This window comes from Callionymus lyra, chromosome 1, assembly GCF_982586985.1.
Source record: "Callionymus lyra chromosome 1, fCalLyr1.hap1.1, whole genome shotgun sequence".
NCBI classification, from domain to species: Eukaryota; Metazoa; Chordata; class Actinopteri; order Syngnathiformes; family Callionymidae; genus Callionymus; species Callionymus lyra.
In genome coordinates, this window is record NC_141818.1 from 34,490,870 (window position 1) to 34,507,690 (window position 16,821).

At 37.6% G+C, this 16,821-nt stretch overlaps 1 protein-coding gene across 1 annotated transcript; it reads left to right on the top strand.

Annotated features, from left to right (window-relative positions):
• Positions 1 to 7,074: 7,074 nt before the first annotated feature.
• On the top strand, positions 7,075 to 16,001 carry lrpap1 (low density lipoprotein receptor-related protein associated protein 1). The gene is made up of 8 exons (XM_087804021.1): positions 7,075 to 7,324; positions 8,434 to 8,578; positions 11,382 to 11,512; positions 12,266 to 12,386; positions 14,001 to 14,156; positions 15,304 to 15,386; positions 15,488 to 15,664; positions 15,736 to 16,001. Exons 1-8 carry the CDS (start codon positions 7,166 to 7,168, stop codon positions 15,799 to 15,801), a joined length of 1,038 nt encoding a protein of 345 aa, XP_087660147.1. The 5' UTR covers positions 7,075 to 7,165; the 3' UTR covers positions 15,802 to 16,001.
• Positions 16,002 to 16,821: the final 820 nt, after the last annotated feature.

The following is a 16,821-nucleotide window of genomic DNA, read 5'->3' on the forward strand; positions in this document are numbered from 1 at the left end:
AAATATATATTCCTTTGGAAATATAAATATAAATAAGTAAATATATATATATATATTTATATATATACCCAAAGGAGTTGGAAAAACAGGTCTCACAAGTAGTTGAGGTGTACCTCGACCCATGAGATTATACATTCTGGTACCTGCTTGTAGTTCAAACACCTTTTTCAACAGAGAGACAAAACACAGGGGAAACAATTAAGATGATATAAAAGCTTAAGAAATAAGTAATTGTACCGTGTGTTATATTAATAATAACATACAGTATGTGTCAAACTAAAGGTTCCGTAAAAGCTTAATTATATGTAGTCCTATGAAGATGCTTTTGATTCAGGATCAGGTTAGCAACAGAGATCAATTTTACAGAGACTAAAATAAGAGTGAAACTGAAGAAAAGCCGTTTGACGGGAGTGTTCGGTGAAGGACAAAGACTTGTATTTAAGATAGATAATAAAAATTCAACATCAAAATCACACTCACACACAGTTTGGCATGCAGACATGTTCCTCGCAGCTCTGACTATTCATTGAATTTGATCCATTTAAGGGAATGAGTTTAACAAATCGGCTCTAAACTAATCCCTCCATAAACCAGAAGGGAGGAATAAACACTTCAGCAGCTGGAACTCTGTATGACTCCTTTTAATAAAACTATCAGTCATGGTCACCCTTTCATTTCCGTAAAGACAAAGAAACATTGAGAAGCTGTGCTTTAATCGACGGAGTCGACGCAAAAGTTTATCACCTCAAAGTTAAGCACTTCTCTTGAATAACCTCCAAGAATTGATTGCTTTCCTTCAACCTTAAATTACGGGTGGATGATGAAGCAGACATTATGAAGCGTAAACGACTATTTAAATCGAGTTCTGTGACCTTAATGTCTCGATAAAACCGAGGCAATTAATGCTCATTTAACATTAAAATGGGGATAAATAATCAGTCGTTGTAAAGTGAACTTTTATTCTTTTCTGCATGAACTTAATTTCTCTTGATGATTTTTCTTTTCATTGAACACATTTTTCAACTGGTCCTCTCGTGTATTTGTTGGTTCCTACATCTCTGGTTCTCATTCAGGAGACGTATGGCGTACGTACGTGTCCGGCCCCCGCTGACTCATTGTGTCTCACAGGCTTTCATTTTCCATCCCTCTGACTTCAACTTCCCAGTCAGGTCCGTGGGGCCGGATTCATTCATATGTATCAGCGGCGAGGATGAAGTCACCCTGAGACAGATGTGATATATCATGATGGCTCGCGGTGTTGTTGTTGTCGGAAGAATCCTGGAGGCAATGTGTCTGAGATGAATAAGAATCTGAAATGAAAACAAGGGTGCATGTCCTCTACGTCGTGTATAACTATCAGGAACATCTTGTAAATAGTTGTTTTTCTCTTTCTTTAGGAGTTGCCGCAAAGCCTCCATTCTTAAACCCTTATGGGGATCGCGGGTGGGGGAGCCTATCCCAGTTTCTTCAGGCGGAAGCAGGGGACACCCTGGACAGATCGCCAGTCTGTCGCAGGACACAAAGACACACACACACACACTAATACCTATGAACAATTTCCCCAAGTTCCCAATCAATCTCTGTATGATTTTGGACTGTGGGAGGAAACCGGAGTTCCCGGGGTAAACCACGCAACACGGGGAGAACAGAAAGGTCACAGGTTGTGAACCTGCAACCTTCTTGCGCCCTACGTTCACAACAATTCGTATTATATGTCTCGATAAACAAAAAAGAAAATGGTAAATTAAATTGAGACATTACCAGCAGATAAAAATATTTATCATCTAAAATAAGAACCTGTATACAAGCCCGGCTTAGTAACAAACTTGGCTGCTACCTAAACATTTCAGTGACTTAATGATTGACACGTTTGTGATCAAGAGTAGCTCTTACAGTTTTGTAAAAAAAAAAAAAAATGTTATACCTTGTACCAGCCCAATATTCACTAATTGTAATAAAACGTAATCATAATATTCATAAATAAAACTGTTGCTACAGGTTCAAGTTTTACCAGGGAGCTACTGTCGCTAAAAAAGTTTCACCTTTCTCATAAAAGATTCCACTACTCATAAATAGATGATAGATCGTTTAACCTTGCGCGGAAGTAGGTCAAACATTTATTACAAATGCATGAATCCAATTTTGACAGCATCAAAATCACATTTTGAATGACCAAAAGTTATATTTTAGTCTATTTATTTATTTGAATCGAGTGTTAAAAAATAAAATGTAAAGAGATTTAAAGTAAAAGATTCATAGTAAAAAATTAAAAATATCAGATATTTAATTGAAAAAAAGTCATCAACATTTTCGTCACCTTGCGTCATATTAGTGTATTTTTTTCAACATCTGATTAAGTCTTCGAGGTTCATATTCCGATCTATTGGCTACATTTACATAGTTAAGGAGTTCATAGTTTTCATGCACATTTTTTGGTGTGTTGGTCTGCTTGAGTTTTCAGTGTATTAACTATGGTCAGTCAAACCCTGAAGTGGACACTTATTGGTTTTGTGAATCTTATAATATATCGGTTTTTGGATGTATTAACTTATAGGACTCTATGTGGGCCTGACATTTGACTTTTATACAAATGATTTACACTCGAAGTTATCAGAAATAATACTGGTGGAAACTAAAGATTTCAGGCAACACTTGATTATGTATCTGTTTAATTCTGTTCAAAGCAATAAATAACTTTATGAACAGCCCTTGTAAAAAATTCTAATTCCGTATATATAAATATAATCATCTGCAAAAATAATTAATAAGGTGAATTAAGGATCGTTATAAATTATGAACTTTCATTGTTTTTGTTTTATATTATTGTCTGCAATACATGTAACACAACTGTAGATCATTTTGATTCAAAATATGGTTTATTCTTTGCTAACGTCGGCCTGTTTAATGCATAAATGAATCCAAAATCGAGTGAAAGCAATGTCCGCATGTAAACACACCTGTGTTATTACCGTCTTTAAAGGAGAGACAAAAGTTTTACCTTCAAGTTCACTGCCTAAATAAATGGATTCAACCGCTCTGCGGCTCAATAAAAGCACCGCTGGTGTTGCACATTTGTTTTATCTCCCTGCTGGCTGTAACAGGGTTCAACACTCATTAGTCTATCTCTTTTTGCTTCAAAACTTTAGTCCCTTTTTTGTCTCCGGCTGGTCGAACACAGACCTCAGGGCGAGGGAATACTTGCTAAGTGAAGATCTGCATTGAAAATTAGCATCTTTTATCGAATCACATGAAGCATGGCGCGCAGGAAGGTGGCAGGAAAAGGTCAGCAGACCGAGGACAGCTAATGAATATTGAGTCTATGGACTGGTCTTTTTTCTACCAGCAAACACACACACTTTGAGTTTAGACAAGTTTTCCAGGTATCTCAGCTCTCCAGGAAGAGTTGCACTGTGTATGGTCAGAAGTAAATGAAATAAACACAAGGAAAAAAACAAAACAATAAATAAGGTGATTATTATATATATTTAATCGAGCCAAAACACATTGATGTATTACTTCATAGTACAGACATCTCATTATAAATGTAGCAATATTTGAAGAAAGTAACATATTTATGAAACTGTTATGGAAAACTATATTCAATTATTTGTTATTTTTTCATTTATTTATTTGTTAATTTTCGAATAATAATGTGATTCATAATTATTTAATAAGATGACAGATTGAGGGGAAAAAAGGAAAGTGAGAAGATTTAGTTTTAAAACATTTTTGTCAAATGTATTGAACAATAAAAAGTAGAAAATAAATGTGATGAACTTCAGTCAGGATCTGGTTTACATGATTAGTGTAGACAACACAAGGGATACCACAAAAACATTTGTTTTCTGGCATCTGACCCTGAGATAAAACAAGGGTTCAAAAAATTAGACAGACAATTTTGACAGATTATTATGAACAGGCTGCTTAAAATGCTAAAAAATCTTCTTTTTTTTTACTCTCATAGACTGTATGTTCCACAGGTGACGTATTATAGTTAAAACAAAGTCATTGGTTTCTTCCAAGTCTAAAGAATTTTTTGGGGGGATCTAGGAAAAATATCGTTGTTGTGCACACTGATGTGAAAGTATATCAGTGCCATCAGAGGTTGAATTTAACATTTTAAATATATATTGTATAAGAAATGTAACTGTTTTATAAGCATATAAGCCTTTTTTTTAACTCAATAATAACTATGTTGACATTTTTTGTTTTGGTCCACAAGAATCAGTGGTAAAAATATAAATAAAGTAATTTTCATAAAAAATGCAGAAAAGTCTATAATAAGCAAGCCTGATAAAATAAGTAATTTTTAATTGATGGTTGAAAGCTAGAGATAAGACAACGGGTCGCATGAATACGATACAATTTTCTTCTGTTGTTCACGGCAGTGAGATGAGCTCGACCAACACGATGATTGAAGCCTGTTTATTTCAATTAGCTGCTGGTAATGACTGTGTTTGTTCATGGTTTGCGATTGGATTTATCCTTTTATTCTATTAAGACTCTATCCCGCCCCCCCCACAGCTCATTAAAACAAACACGATCTCTTCTCTCTTCTTATATTTCTCCTTCATGTCCCTGTCTTCCTTAATGGATGCTGTAGGGGAAGCAGAATGAAGCCGTCATCAAACCAGGCTTATGCAACTGTGGAGGTTTAGTGGTCCGTCGGCGATGCCGCAGTCTTTAACTGATCTAATATTCTCCTCCTGCTCGCTGTTAGGTTTCCCATTTTACCCAAAGTTATATAAAACGCTTCTGTTTGTCTCGGGAGAGAGAAGTTTTCTCCGGACCAAGACAAGAGTCTCCTGAAAAAAAAAGAAAAAGGAATTGTCTTTTAAGATGAGAAAAATAAAAGTTGCGACCTCAAACTTCGGGTCTATGGATCAATACCAAACAGAGATGAGACCATAAAGGTGGCCCGGGACTCACTTCATTTCACTTGGTGTCGGTTCACTTGTTTGTTTGTGAAGATATTTGCCTTAAACGTCGTAAAAGGATTTTCATTAGTTACGACGGTCAACACAGAGGCGGTCGGATCCGATTAAAGGGACATATTTTTACTCATTTTCTACTCGCCCTCATATTGACTTGGAGTTGGAAGAATTTTCAGAGTAATCTGTTCTTTCTTAGATTTATAGACAAAAGCGTCTTCTTTCTTTGTCGAAAAATGCTCACCGAAAAACATTCAAAAACATCAATACTGCTCTGAAGTGATGGTCTGATGAAGCTTCATGAAGCAGTGTCTTTATTTTCAAGGGTCCACTAGATGGCGGTCTTTGCACTATTTTCCTTTGTTTTGAACAACTGTTCTAATAAAACATCATTTTTTAAAGTGATGGCGCCACCTACTGACCTCTAAACAACATGACACTGTTTCATGAAGCTTCATCACTACTGCTCTGTAATGTCTGTGAAATTGTTATGAAGAAAAATGAAATAAGTCTCTGTTTTAAGCTTGTATGTTGCAGAAGCTCCCGAGTCTCTCATCATGACCATGTTTTGAACTTATTACTTTATAAAGTTCTCCCCCGTCTGATATCTCAGCGGACGAGAGGTTACGAGAGCGCACTCCATTATGATGTAATTATGTCTTCACTCCTCCTCCTGCCAGCTGTAATCGCGCCCCGCTTTGTTTATACAACAAGTCCCGTGGAGATGTTAAAGACGCAAGGTGACAAACAGTGACAAAGTGTTTTCAGCGGGCCGGGCTTAAGTACACTTTCTAAAGTAAATATTTCTTTGAAATGTACACTTGTTAACACTGACTTAAATCAACACATTAGTTGAACTTTAACCCTTGCATGATTGTACCCCGAGAGACTTGGAGCTTTTGCTACAAACACATTCTAGATAACCATAGAAGGTTATAAAAGAGATCTTACACTTGTGTCGACCACCTTTCTCTGCAGAATGTTAAAAGATGTGTGTTTAGCTGAAGGTCTTCCTCTGGGAAACTTGTTTTTATCTTAATCCGCTTGTTTGTTTTTTCTGCCTTGACCCGTGGCTTATGTTAAACTGGAAGTTGTGTTAAGCCAGTGGAAACTTTTGTGCCTGCAATGCATGCTGGGAAGCTATGGTCACGGCTTGGTTGGATTGAGGATTTAACAAACAGCCGACATTTTTTAAGAAGGTTCGACGTGACATTTTTCAAACAATTGTCAAGATTTTAAATTTAATTAAAACAATTTTGTTAAGTATGTGGAAATATACAAAGATGTACAGGAACTCCACTCAAAGCATAAGTAATATTCAATGAATAATGAATATAATTACGAATATAAATCCTTCACTGGCCGTGACCCTCGCCAGCACAATAATCCTTCATTTGTCGGTCTGATCAATGAAGACTCGACCTTGTGGATAAATAGACTCAAAGAATCTACTTGACACAAAATACTGCAAACTATCACAGTTATTGCATCGAACAAAGTATGGATTTTTAGCTGAAGTACATAGTCTGACCTTGGGCTCCTTTTTATTAATTTTCCATGTTTCATTTCACACGGTAGTGTCTCCTACCATTTCCATTAACTCATTTTTAAAGGGAAAAACATTTTTCCCCAGTTATTGATTTGTGTTATTACCGTGTTTTAAATAATGCATCTATTAGCATCTGTAAATCAATAGAAATACAAGTGTTGTTATTTACTTTTAATTGTAAATCAGAGACCAAAATAAATATTAAACATCGTTCTAAATTATATTTTCTCTTTATTTCCGATATAAAATGTATTGTTCATTGAAATGTATTACTTAATTATGATATGAAGGCATCCAATAATGTCAGTTCAATGAATGAAAACAACTTTTCTTATTTAAGATTTGTCTAAAGCATCTTAATAGTTCTCGTAATGTTTCTGCGTGGAGGTTTTCTATTTGCTCAGAACTTGCAGCCTCCGTTACCAGGCAACAGCACGGAACGAAATCGCGCGTTGTGCAATGGAAATGTAGTTTTTAATGCTCGACCCGTCCATTTGCTTCTGTCGCGCATCAAGATGGCGGGATCTACATTTCCCACAATCCCCCTGTTCAGGAAGTACACGCCCCCATTTAGGATCACATGACTTTTGGTCCTCGTAGCGCTACAACAACAGTGACCGGTGACGTTTCCTCGGTACCTGCTCCATTTGAACATAATTTCTAGCTGTGATTTTATTTAAAAAAGATGAAAGTTCAGGGTTTATTTCTGCTCCCATGTCTGTGGGTCTGTGTTTTGTCCGGGAAGTACTCTCGGGACGTGAACGAACGGAAGCCGAGCAGCGAGGAGAAGATGGTGGAGTTCAGGATAGCAAAGCTGGACCAGGTCTGGGGAAAAGCTAAACGGGTAAGTTTGAGTTAAACTAGTGGCTTTAACCTCGTTAACCTCAACACTGGACGTAACTTTCATTAGGTTTACGTCCCACCTAAATCTGTTCTTTACGTACTGATGGAATTCACAATTGATAAATCACTATTTGTTTTTTAATATTACCAAGTTTAGTTGATATACTGTTGTCATACCTTTGACTTAAACTAATCTAAACTATAATATCGTATTTATTTTACTTTAGGTCAAGTTAAAGCAAAAGTATTTTAAGAATCAGAATATTTTCCCATGTGGAACCTTTTTTTTCTCAGTTTGCTATTTATTTAATAACAGGTTTTGATTTAAGTAATATTCCATATACTTGTTTGTTTGTATTTAAAAGTATTGCCACAGAAAAAGATGAGAAAGTGTTATTAAAATAAATACTATATGTGTAAAGTGCAGTATTACACAAATGGAAAAGGGTGTAGAAATGTTATATTAAGTAAGTAATTTGTATTTATATAGCGCTTTTACAGACGATTTAAAGACTTTATTTGCCAGCAATATTATAAAGAATATAAAGAGATTTTTTTTTTCACTATTTTTGAAAAATAGTTCAAAACAACATGGAATTAAAGTAAAGATGCAGGAGACAAAGATGGAAATTAATCTGCAATATCTCCTGCAAGTCATTACATTTGACAGCAGATGACACACGCGTACACACACACACTCATATACACACACACACACACTGTAGGTAGTAAACTTCTAGAATCTTTATAGAGTGAACCTTCCTCTGCTTTCCTTTCGCTCATACATTAAAGTGAGCCCCATGATCTGTAAATAAATGCACAATTTATTGTTTAAATTGTGTGTTAGTTGTAACATAAAATGAATGCAAACTAAATAATCTCTGTAAATGTGTCAACCTTTGCCAAAAAAATAGTTACCCACTGTTTTACAGCTGCGAGATAAACTGCAACAACGTTCATCTCTTATATGGTAGCGTTGCATGAGTAATCATTTCCGCCCTGAAATCTTTATTTCCCAGTTAATGTTTGTTTGTTTCAAACAATTATCCCACACTGTCGGTATACTTTTACGAGTCTACCACAGCATGTTTTGTGTTTTATATTCCACAGATGCAGTTGTCTCCAGGACGGCTCACTGAGCTGCACAGTGACCTGAAAATCCAGGAGAAGGACGAGCTGCAGTGGAAAAAAATGAAAGTAGAAGGACTGGATAATAACGGGGAGAAGGAAGCACAGCTGAGGCGCAACTTTAATGGTGAGATGGCTTCGGAGATGAGATTACCTTTTTTATTAATCTTTGCCAAAGGAAATTTGGTCACACACATAAAAGAACAAGGTCGCGTCTATGCTGCAAAGTTAATATTTATCTAGAATAAAAAAGAGCGTGAAAAAGTGCTGACAGTGTCGTAGATATTTATTGCTCACTTTATGTCAGCCTCACTTGTTATGTTGAAAAGTTTACATCAGGGAAACTCTGGTTATTGTTTCTGATGATAAAGTTCCAGGGTTGAGTCAGTACTTGGGTGACTTAGGTCAGTCTGTCAAACTGAGCCTGAGAAACCTGGGTGTTGTATTTGACAAAGACATAGTTCAACACTGCAGAAAATTGACCAGAAACTGTTTCCTTTAACTGAGAAAAATCTCTCAACTTAGGAAAATGGTGTCACAACACGATCTGGAGCTTGTAATCCATGTGTTTGTGTCTTTTCTTTTAGAGTTTATTTTTGTTTCTAAACAAGAAGGAGCTGTCTCGCCTGCAGTTAATACAAAACTAGAAAATTCTGAACCGCTCTAGTAGAAGAACTCACATTTCCCAGATCCTTAAAACTGCATTAAGTATGCTCATACTAGTATGATTTATAGTTTCAAACGAGGGCGTTGAAACACGTATGCACGGAATTCTACGTTGATTTGGATGAACAAAGAAAAGAGATTTGTGCGTCTAAATACTTTTGTGCACCATTTTCTGGGTTTGAGTGAAAGCCCATTTTTTTAGGTAGGAAATCCACAAACTTCTGAGTGCATGAGGCCCCTGGTCTTTTATATTTCGAACTACGTTTGATCCACTAATTATTTCAGTAGTCTGATTTAATATTAAAACAAGTTAGATTCCCTGCCGTTTTCCAGTTCATGTTGGACATCCCAGAGTTTTTTATTCATTTATTGAGAGTGAAATGAAGCTAATTTAAGTGAGGATGAAACCTACAGAACTGACCACACTTTGAAGTTTATGTAATGCTCAGCATTCAACCGTTTGAGCTGCTCTGTAAAAAAAAAAAAAAAGTTATTTGACAAAAAGAATGAAGTTAATGGTTCACTTATTCTGCAGCTGAAGCAACAACATCTTCACTAATGACTCTTGTCTCTTCCCTTGATTGGGTCAGTAAACTTCCAAAGACAAGCCCGAGCCGTTTCCACTTCCTCTGAAGGCAACATTTTCCAAACGTATTAATTTATCACAAGCAAAGGTGGACTACACAACGTGACGAATGGCAAACCAGCGGTCGTGCAAACACAAAATCTGATATTGCGATTTAAAAAAAAAAAAAAAAAAAAAAAACCCACATCAATCGTTCTGTGGCTCTGAGGAGGAGGAGAGAAACTTCTGTAGGTAACGCTATTGATTTTGGCGTCCGGTCCTCTGTAGTGGTGATCACAGGGGAGAAGAAGGGAAAAGAGGCTGTGGGTTGTGCGAGAGTGCGGCGCCATCTATTCCCGTCCTCCTCGGTGGCTCAGCCAAAGCAGACTGGCATGGAGTTGAGATAAACGGGACGATGAAGATCAAAAAAGCTTCTAGTGCAGGTTTGTTTCTCGCCCGAGTCCAACTTTACACAAGAATGGATACCAGACTGTAATGTGGGGCAGGTAGTGATGGGATTGTGAAGCTTCATGAAACAGTGTCATGTTGTTTAGAGGTCCGTAGGTGGCGCCATCAGTTTAAAAATGATGTTTCATTAGAACAATTGTTAGAAACAAAGGAAAATAGTGCAGAGACTGCCATCTAGTGGACTTGGAATATAATGACACTGCTTCATGAAGCTTCATCAGACCATCACTAGGTGCAGGTGTGTGAACCGTGGGTGGTTCTGGCAAAAACCAGATGGATAGAAGGTTGAATGGATGAGAAATTATTTTGTCCAGCAGAAATAATACATCCACCCAAACAAACATCTGTAAATACATGTAAAAACAATTAAATAAATCTACACAAAACATAAAAAAGACATTAAATAAATAATTCAAATTAAGCATGAGGCTGAGATCTGTCAACGCACATTATGACTAGATTGTGTTATCGGGAAGAATAAAAACAATCCTTTAAAACTGGTCTTCCCTGAGGTCTCAGTTTTACGACTCCATTTCCGTCGAAGAATTTTTACAACATCGAAGACAAGTTCAATTCTGGTTAAAGTTCTTTTGTGTAATTGTGTGTCTCGGCGAAAAATCGATTCCATCTAGAATAAAACTAAACTTCTTTTTTATGCGACAAAGAATCATACATATTTGTTGCACTCGTGACTCTTACTTGTTAGATAATAGACTTTATTCTAGCTTCAGAGCAGGAACACTAGACGGAGGAGCAGGTCCAGCTCTGTAGACGTGAAATGTAATACTCGTTTGTTGTATTTATTTTTTCATTTGTCTGTTATTCGGTTCTACTCTGGACCTTTTTTACCTTTTAATACAAGTCCTCGGTCTGACTGGGAAGAAGATTGTTTGAGGTCGTTCTTCACCTGAGATTTTAGTGATTCTCTTTTTTTCTTTTAATCGGGGCAACTTAACACCGGTGAAGCCTACGTGGCTTTGTTTGGTGCTGAGTCAGCAGCTGCAGTAACGGTGAGTTGTGAGATCATCTGTCAGGTGGCAGAAAGGGATGAAATGAAACCTTAAAGGAAAGTGTCACATTTGCATTCCTGAATAATGGAAGTCAGCAGAAGAAAAAAAAAAAAAGCCGCTTCAACGTAAACCATGTCTTTTCTTTTGTGTCCGATTCATTTTATTTTGTGGAAAACGCGTTTTAAAAAAAAAAGCGTTCCTTCTCTCCTGGCTTCACCCAGTGATCCTGGCCAAGTATGGTATGGACGGGAAGAGGGATACGCGGCCCCTGGAGAACAACTACCTCAAGGACCATGATGTGAGAGACGCCGACTCCTTTGACGACCCCAAGCTGGACAAACTCTGGAACAAGGTACAAATAAACGGTTCTATGAAGTTTGTGTTTCATTTTCACTAGTTTACTTAATGTTTTTTAAAGTGAATTTGACGGAAAAGAATGCCGTGACGTGACTAGAGTCACAGACTTGTGTTACTTTAGAGAAAATAAAGGACATTTTCAAATGGTTATGATAACGATTGTCTCACGGTCCTGGTACCACAGTGTCGATGGATGTAGCATTTTTATGAAGGACTAAAGTCCACACGTGTTGTTGGTTAACTTAAGGTGCTTAGCTTAACTTCCTTTTGGTTAAAGATAAACTTTCAAGAGGATTTCTTTTTTTCTTATATTTTGACATAAATAGTTGAAGTACATACATTGTTCCTCGTTTATTGCGGAGCTTACTACTGAAAAAAAACTTGCATCAAACTCTTGTTACTTGTTTAAATAACATTTATTTGAATTTGAAAACTCAACATTGCATATGAGGTTCCATCCCTCTCGATGACCTTTTTAGTAACGCTGACCTGCTCAGCTCCAATAATGCTTTGCCGCCCAGCCGACCTATCAGAACTGTCAATCAGAGGCTACTAAGAATACTAGGAATAAGATCAAACGAGGAAACAAACCCAACAAGAGGCTTTATCTTGTTTTTCAAACACATTTGTGAGTGATATTTGGCAATGGCGCATCAAGGACTTTACGGTGCCACAAACGACTTTTAATCGCACTCGTCAATGCTTTATGAATACCAGGATTAGAATTCCAACTTCTTTGATTCGTCAGGCTCAGACGTCCGGCAAGTTCTCCAGTGAGGAGCTGCACAGCTTGAAGAGAGAGTTCCAGCACCACAAGGACAAGATCCACGAGTACAACATTTTCATGGACACCGTGAGCAGAACGGAAGGTGAGTTGTCACTCGTGATGGTCTGGTGAAGCTTCGTGAAGCAGTGTCATTATTTTCAGAGTCCACTAGATGGCGGTCTCTGCCACTATTTTCAGTTTTGTACAACTGTTCCAATGAATCATTTTTTTAAACTGATGGCGCCACCTACTGACCTCTAAACAAAATGACACTTTTAAATGAAGCTTCACCAGACCCATCACTAGTTGTCATATCCAGTCCGATCCACGCTAATAACGCAAAAAAGAAAGAAAATCAAATTTTCAACATTTAAAATGTTAAATTTAAATATTTAATATTCTGATGGAACTTTCTTGGCGTATCACAATTTTGATCGGATCAAAAGAGGGAGGACAAGAAGAAAATCTTTCCGTTTAAACAGATTGATTTAACTTTGTCAGACAAGGCGAAGGTTGTCGTGTTCAGCTCCGACAGGCAATCTGCAGGGAACGCCCGTAAAATGTCAGTCATGTCTCGAGCCGGGCGGTCTGTCCGCCCAGCGTCTCTCGGAGGGCGGCGGGGGCTTGTCAGCTCGACTCATGACGACCAGTGTGACGAGGTGCGACAGGCGAGGACGGAGAACAGGTCCTGTGTGGAATCTTGGCAGTCGGACATCCTGGTTCGTCCTCCAGAGACGAAACTTCCACACACACTAGATGCAAAACGACAAAGTAAACACGACAGATGGTGTTTTCTAACCATCGCAGGCTCTGAAACTCCAAAGTGACATTAAAACGCAAACTAAGATGACGAACATGAGGTTATTTTTTGTATAATATTCTGGTTTGTTTCACATCCTCTCAGCAAGTGGTGTGAGAAAATATTGATACTGTGATATATCGCGATAATTCTTTCACGATACTAAAGATATTTAACAGCATTGTAACTAATTAAAATAGAACAAAATATTATCTTCTTTATCAAAGTAACTATATGGTTAATGTTTGTAAATAATACAAAAAAATACAATTTACTTTACAATTCAAATATTTAAAAGCGTTTTTCATTTGCATTTTTCTGTTGCAATTATACTTGTACTTATTAACCAAAAGAACAATGAGATCCCTGCAATGACTGGGGACGAGAGGATACAGTCAATTCAGCGACTTTTTAAAGTTTATGTTTCGACATAATTTGTTTTGAAAACAAATGAAGCAGTTACGAGTTTGTCAAGAGTTATGTGGTCTGTAAATTCTGCAACACCAGAGTCAAGTACTCGATGATACTAAGATATATAGTATATTCTTGTTCCTACAGTATCACGGTATAATAAAAAAAAGAGTTTGATATTATATTTACGATAGTTTGATTACATTTGAAATGTATACATTTGTCTTTAAAAACTCAATACAAAGTTAAACATGATTAAATATTGAATACAGAAAATATATTGAAATTAATTATGTGTAAAGTTAAATTCATTTTTAAAATCTTCAATTCTTTTAATAATATTAAAAAAAAAGTTTGTAAAAAAATAAAAAAATAAAATTCAACCTGTCAACATAGAAATTATTTGATTAAATTATTACAAAAAGTTATTAAAAGTTTCAACATTTGAGGTGTTTAATCGTTCAAAATGCTCGTTCCTCACTTTGTTGTCTGGTTTTGTCGGGACAGAGATCCACAAGAACGTGATTTCTCCGCTGGACGGCGACACCAAAGAGCACGTTCTGCCGCAGAAGCACACGGAGCTGAAGCAGAAGATGAGGAACTTGAATCAAGGCTTCGAGCGTCTCCGCAAGATCAGCCATGAAGGCTTCAGTGAAGACAGCGGTGAGAGAAACAAATTGAAATGTACTATGAAAACTATCAACCAGAAGAAGTGGAATGTGGGGAGTTTGTTTTTTATCGATGTAACTGATTCTGGTCGCTCTAGTAGAAGAACTCACATTTCACTGATCAATTAAAACTCTTCACTGGCTGCCAGTTTCTTTCTGGAGCAAATTTAAATTCTGGTTCTTACTTTCAGATCTATTCATGGTCAGACTCCTCCTTCCATCAGTGATCTGATCCAGCCTTACACCCCAGCTCGGGCTCTGAGGTTGTGGATCAGAATCTACTGATGGTTCCTGTACTTTTTAACTGAAAATTTCTCCTCGGCCTTGACTCAGGTTTTCTAAACTTGGCCACTGATTCCACTGAATGTGTTCCCTTGCATTTAATTCCAGTTAATGTCTTTGATTTCAGCTATTTTCGCGAGTTCACTTTTGTATATTTACCTCATTTTTTATTGTTTCATTTTAACTTTTATCCTCTGGATGTTCCATTGTATATTTTGTTTTCTTATTTTTATTTATTTTTGCGGTTTATTTACAGTTTTTGCTTTTGTTCTCCGTATGTTCTACGGTTTGTATACAGTTATTTTTATTTGTTAATAATTCCATTTTTAATTTAATTTGTATTTTTTTTATTCATCTTTTATTTGATTTTGATCTTTTTTCTAGAGTTTGAAAAATGTCCTTAACAATCAATTCTTGGACTCCTTTTCCTTTTTCATTTTTTCGTATTTTTATATTGATTTCTCTTCATTTATTTCGGCTGTTTCGTCCTTTTTTATTTTCTTGGCAAGTTATTTTCTTTTCTATTGGCAGTTTTCATTTGAACAAATTTGCTGATTTTGGCTTTTATATTTATTCTGTTTTGTTTTCATCGACTTCTCGCTTCTTCTTTTACTGCGTCAATCTCTTCCTTTCGGCTTTTTCCTTAAGAACGTCGAGGTTTTCGTCAAGAGCGACTCAGAAAGAGGATAAGAAATGAGTGCCTCAGCGGGACAAACGCATGAGGACGAGTCAGGGAACGAAGTCAGGGAGGACAGTTGTTGGACATGAGGAATGTTTGGGGCTCAGGAGGGAACCGGTAAAATGGAAAGAGAAAATAACATTTCCAGATCCACTATAAATCCAGTTTTGTGTTGTTGCAGACTTTCGGGAGCCTCGTGTGATCGAGCTGTGGGAGGCGGCGAAGAGATCCAACATGAGTGAGGACGAGCTGGACTCCCTGAAGGTTACTCATTTATTCTTTGGCCCAACGGCACGCGGGCAGAAGCACTTCATGTTGACGTCGCTAACCTTTTCTCCACTGACATGTTCTCCGCTTCATTTAAGGAGGAGCTGCGTCACTTCGAGACCAAAGTGGAGAAACACAGTCACTACAAGGAGCAGCTGGAGCTGTCGCACCAGAAGCTGCAGCACGTGGAGTCGCTGGGAGACGAGGATCACATCAGGAGGAACCAGGACAAGTACGAGTCTCTGGCGGAGAAGACGCGAGAGATGGGCTACAAGGTGAGACGGAGTCTTGTTAGATCTTAATGCTGCGCCAGTGAGAGACTCACATTTTGCCGTCTTTCCTACAGATGAAGAAACATTTGCAGGATCTAAACAACAAGATCTCACGTGGGCTGGTCCACAACGAGCTGTAAGAGGTCGCCCCCTTTTTTTCCCCTTTTTATAAAATCCTCCTCGCCCCGCCTCACTGGTAACCGGCGGCCGTTTTCTACGCATTTGAATGAATGAAGGAACGAATGGACAGGAAGCAAAAAATGTGGTCCAGGTACGTTTATTTGTAAAGTGAGAACAGCTGATGTACAAAACAAATAAAATTGTAGTTTTTCTGTCGAGATACAGTCGAGTGAGTTTATCTGACGTCACAACACACTTTTGTAACACAAACGCTCAAAGATAAATAGAAGCAAATGTACAACTCTTATGCTGGTTTTAAATAAAGATACACTCACAAAAAAAAAAAAAGTGCTGCGGAACGATGACGCAACGAAAAGAAAAGTACGAGTCGACAAGAATAAGAACCGACGTTTTTCTCCGACAGCGCCCTCTACTGAGTTCAGTAACATGTTCATTTGGACAGAGAGAGACGGAAAAAGACAGACACGCAGAGAGAAAGATAGAAAGTTCAGACACAGAAAGAAAGGACAGACACACAGAGAAAAATGAAAAGGATGGACAGAGTTAGAAAGGACAGACACACAGAGAAAAATGGAAAGGATGGACACAGAGAGAGAGAGACAGAAAGGACAGACGCACAGAGAGAAATATAGAAAGAACAGACACGGAGAGAGAGAGAGACAGAAAGGACAGACAAACAGAGAGAGAGAGACGGAAAGGACAGACACAGAGAGAGAGAGAGACAGAAAGGACGGACACACAGAGGAAAACTATAGAAAGAACAGACACAGAGAGACAGAAAGGACGGACGCAGAGAGAAATATAAAAAGGACAGACACACAGAGAGAGAGAGGGAGAGAGACAGAAAGGACAGACACACAGAGAGAGACAGAAAGGACAGACACACAGAGAGAGAGACAGAAAGGACGGACACAGAGAGAAATATAAAAAGGACAGACACAGAGAGAGAGAGAGAGACGGAAAGGACAGACACAGAGAGAGAGGGAGAGAGACAGAAAGGACAGACACACAGAGAGAGA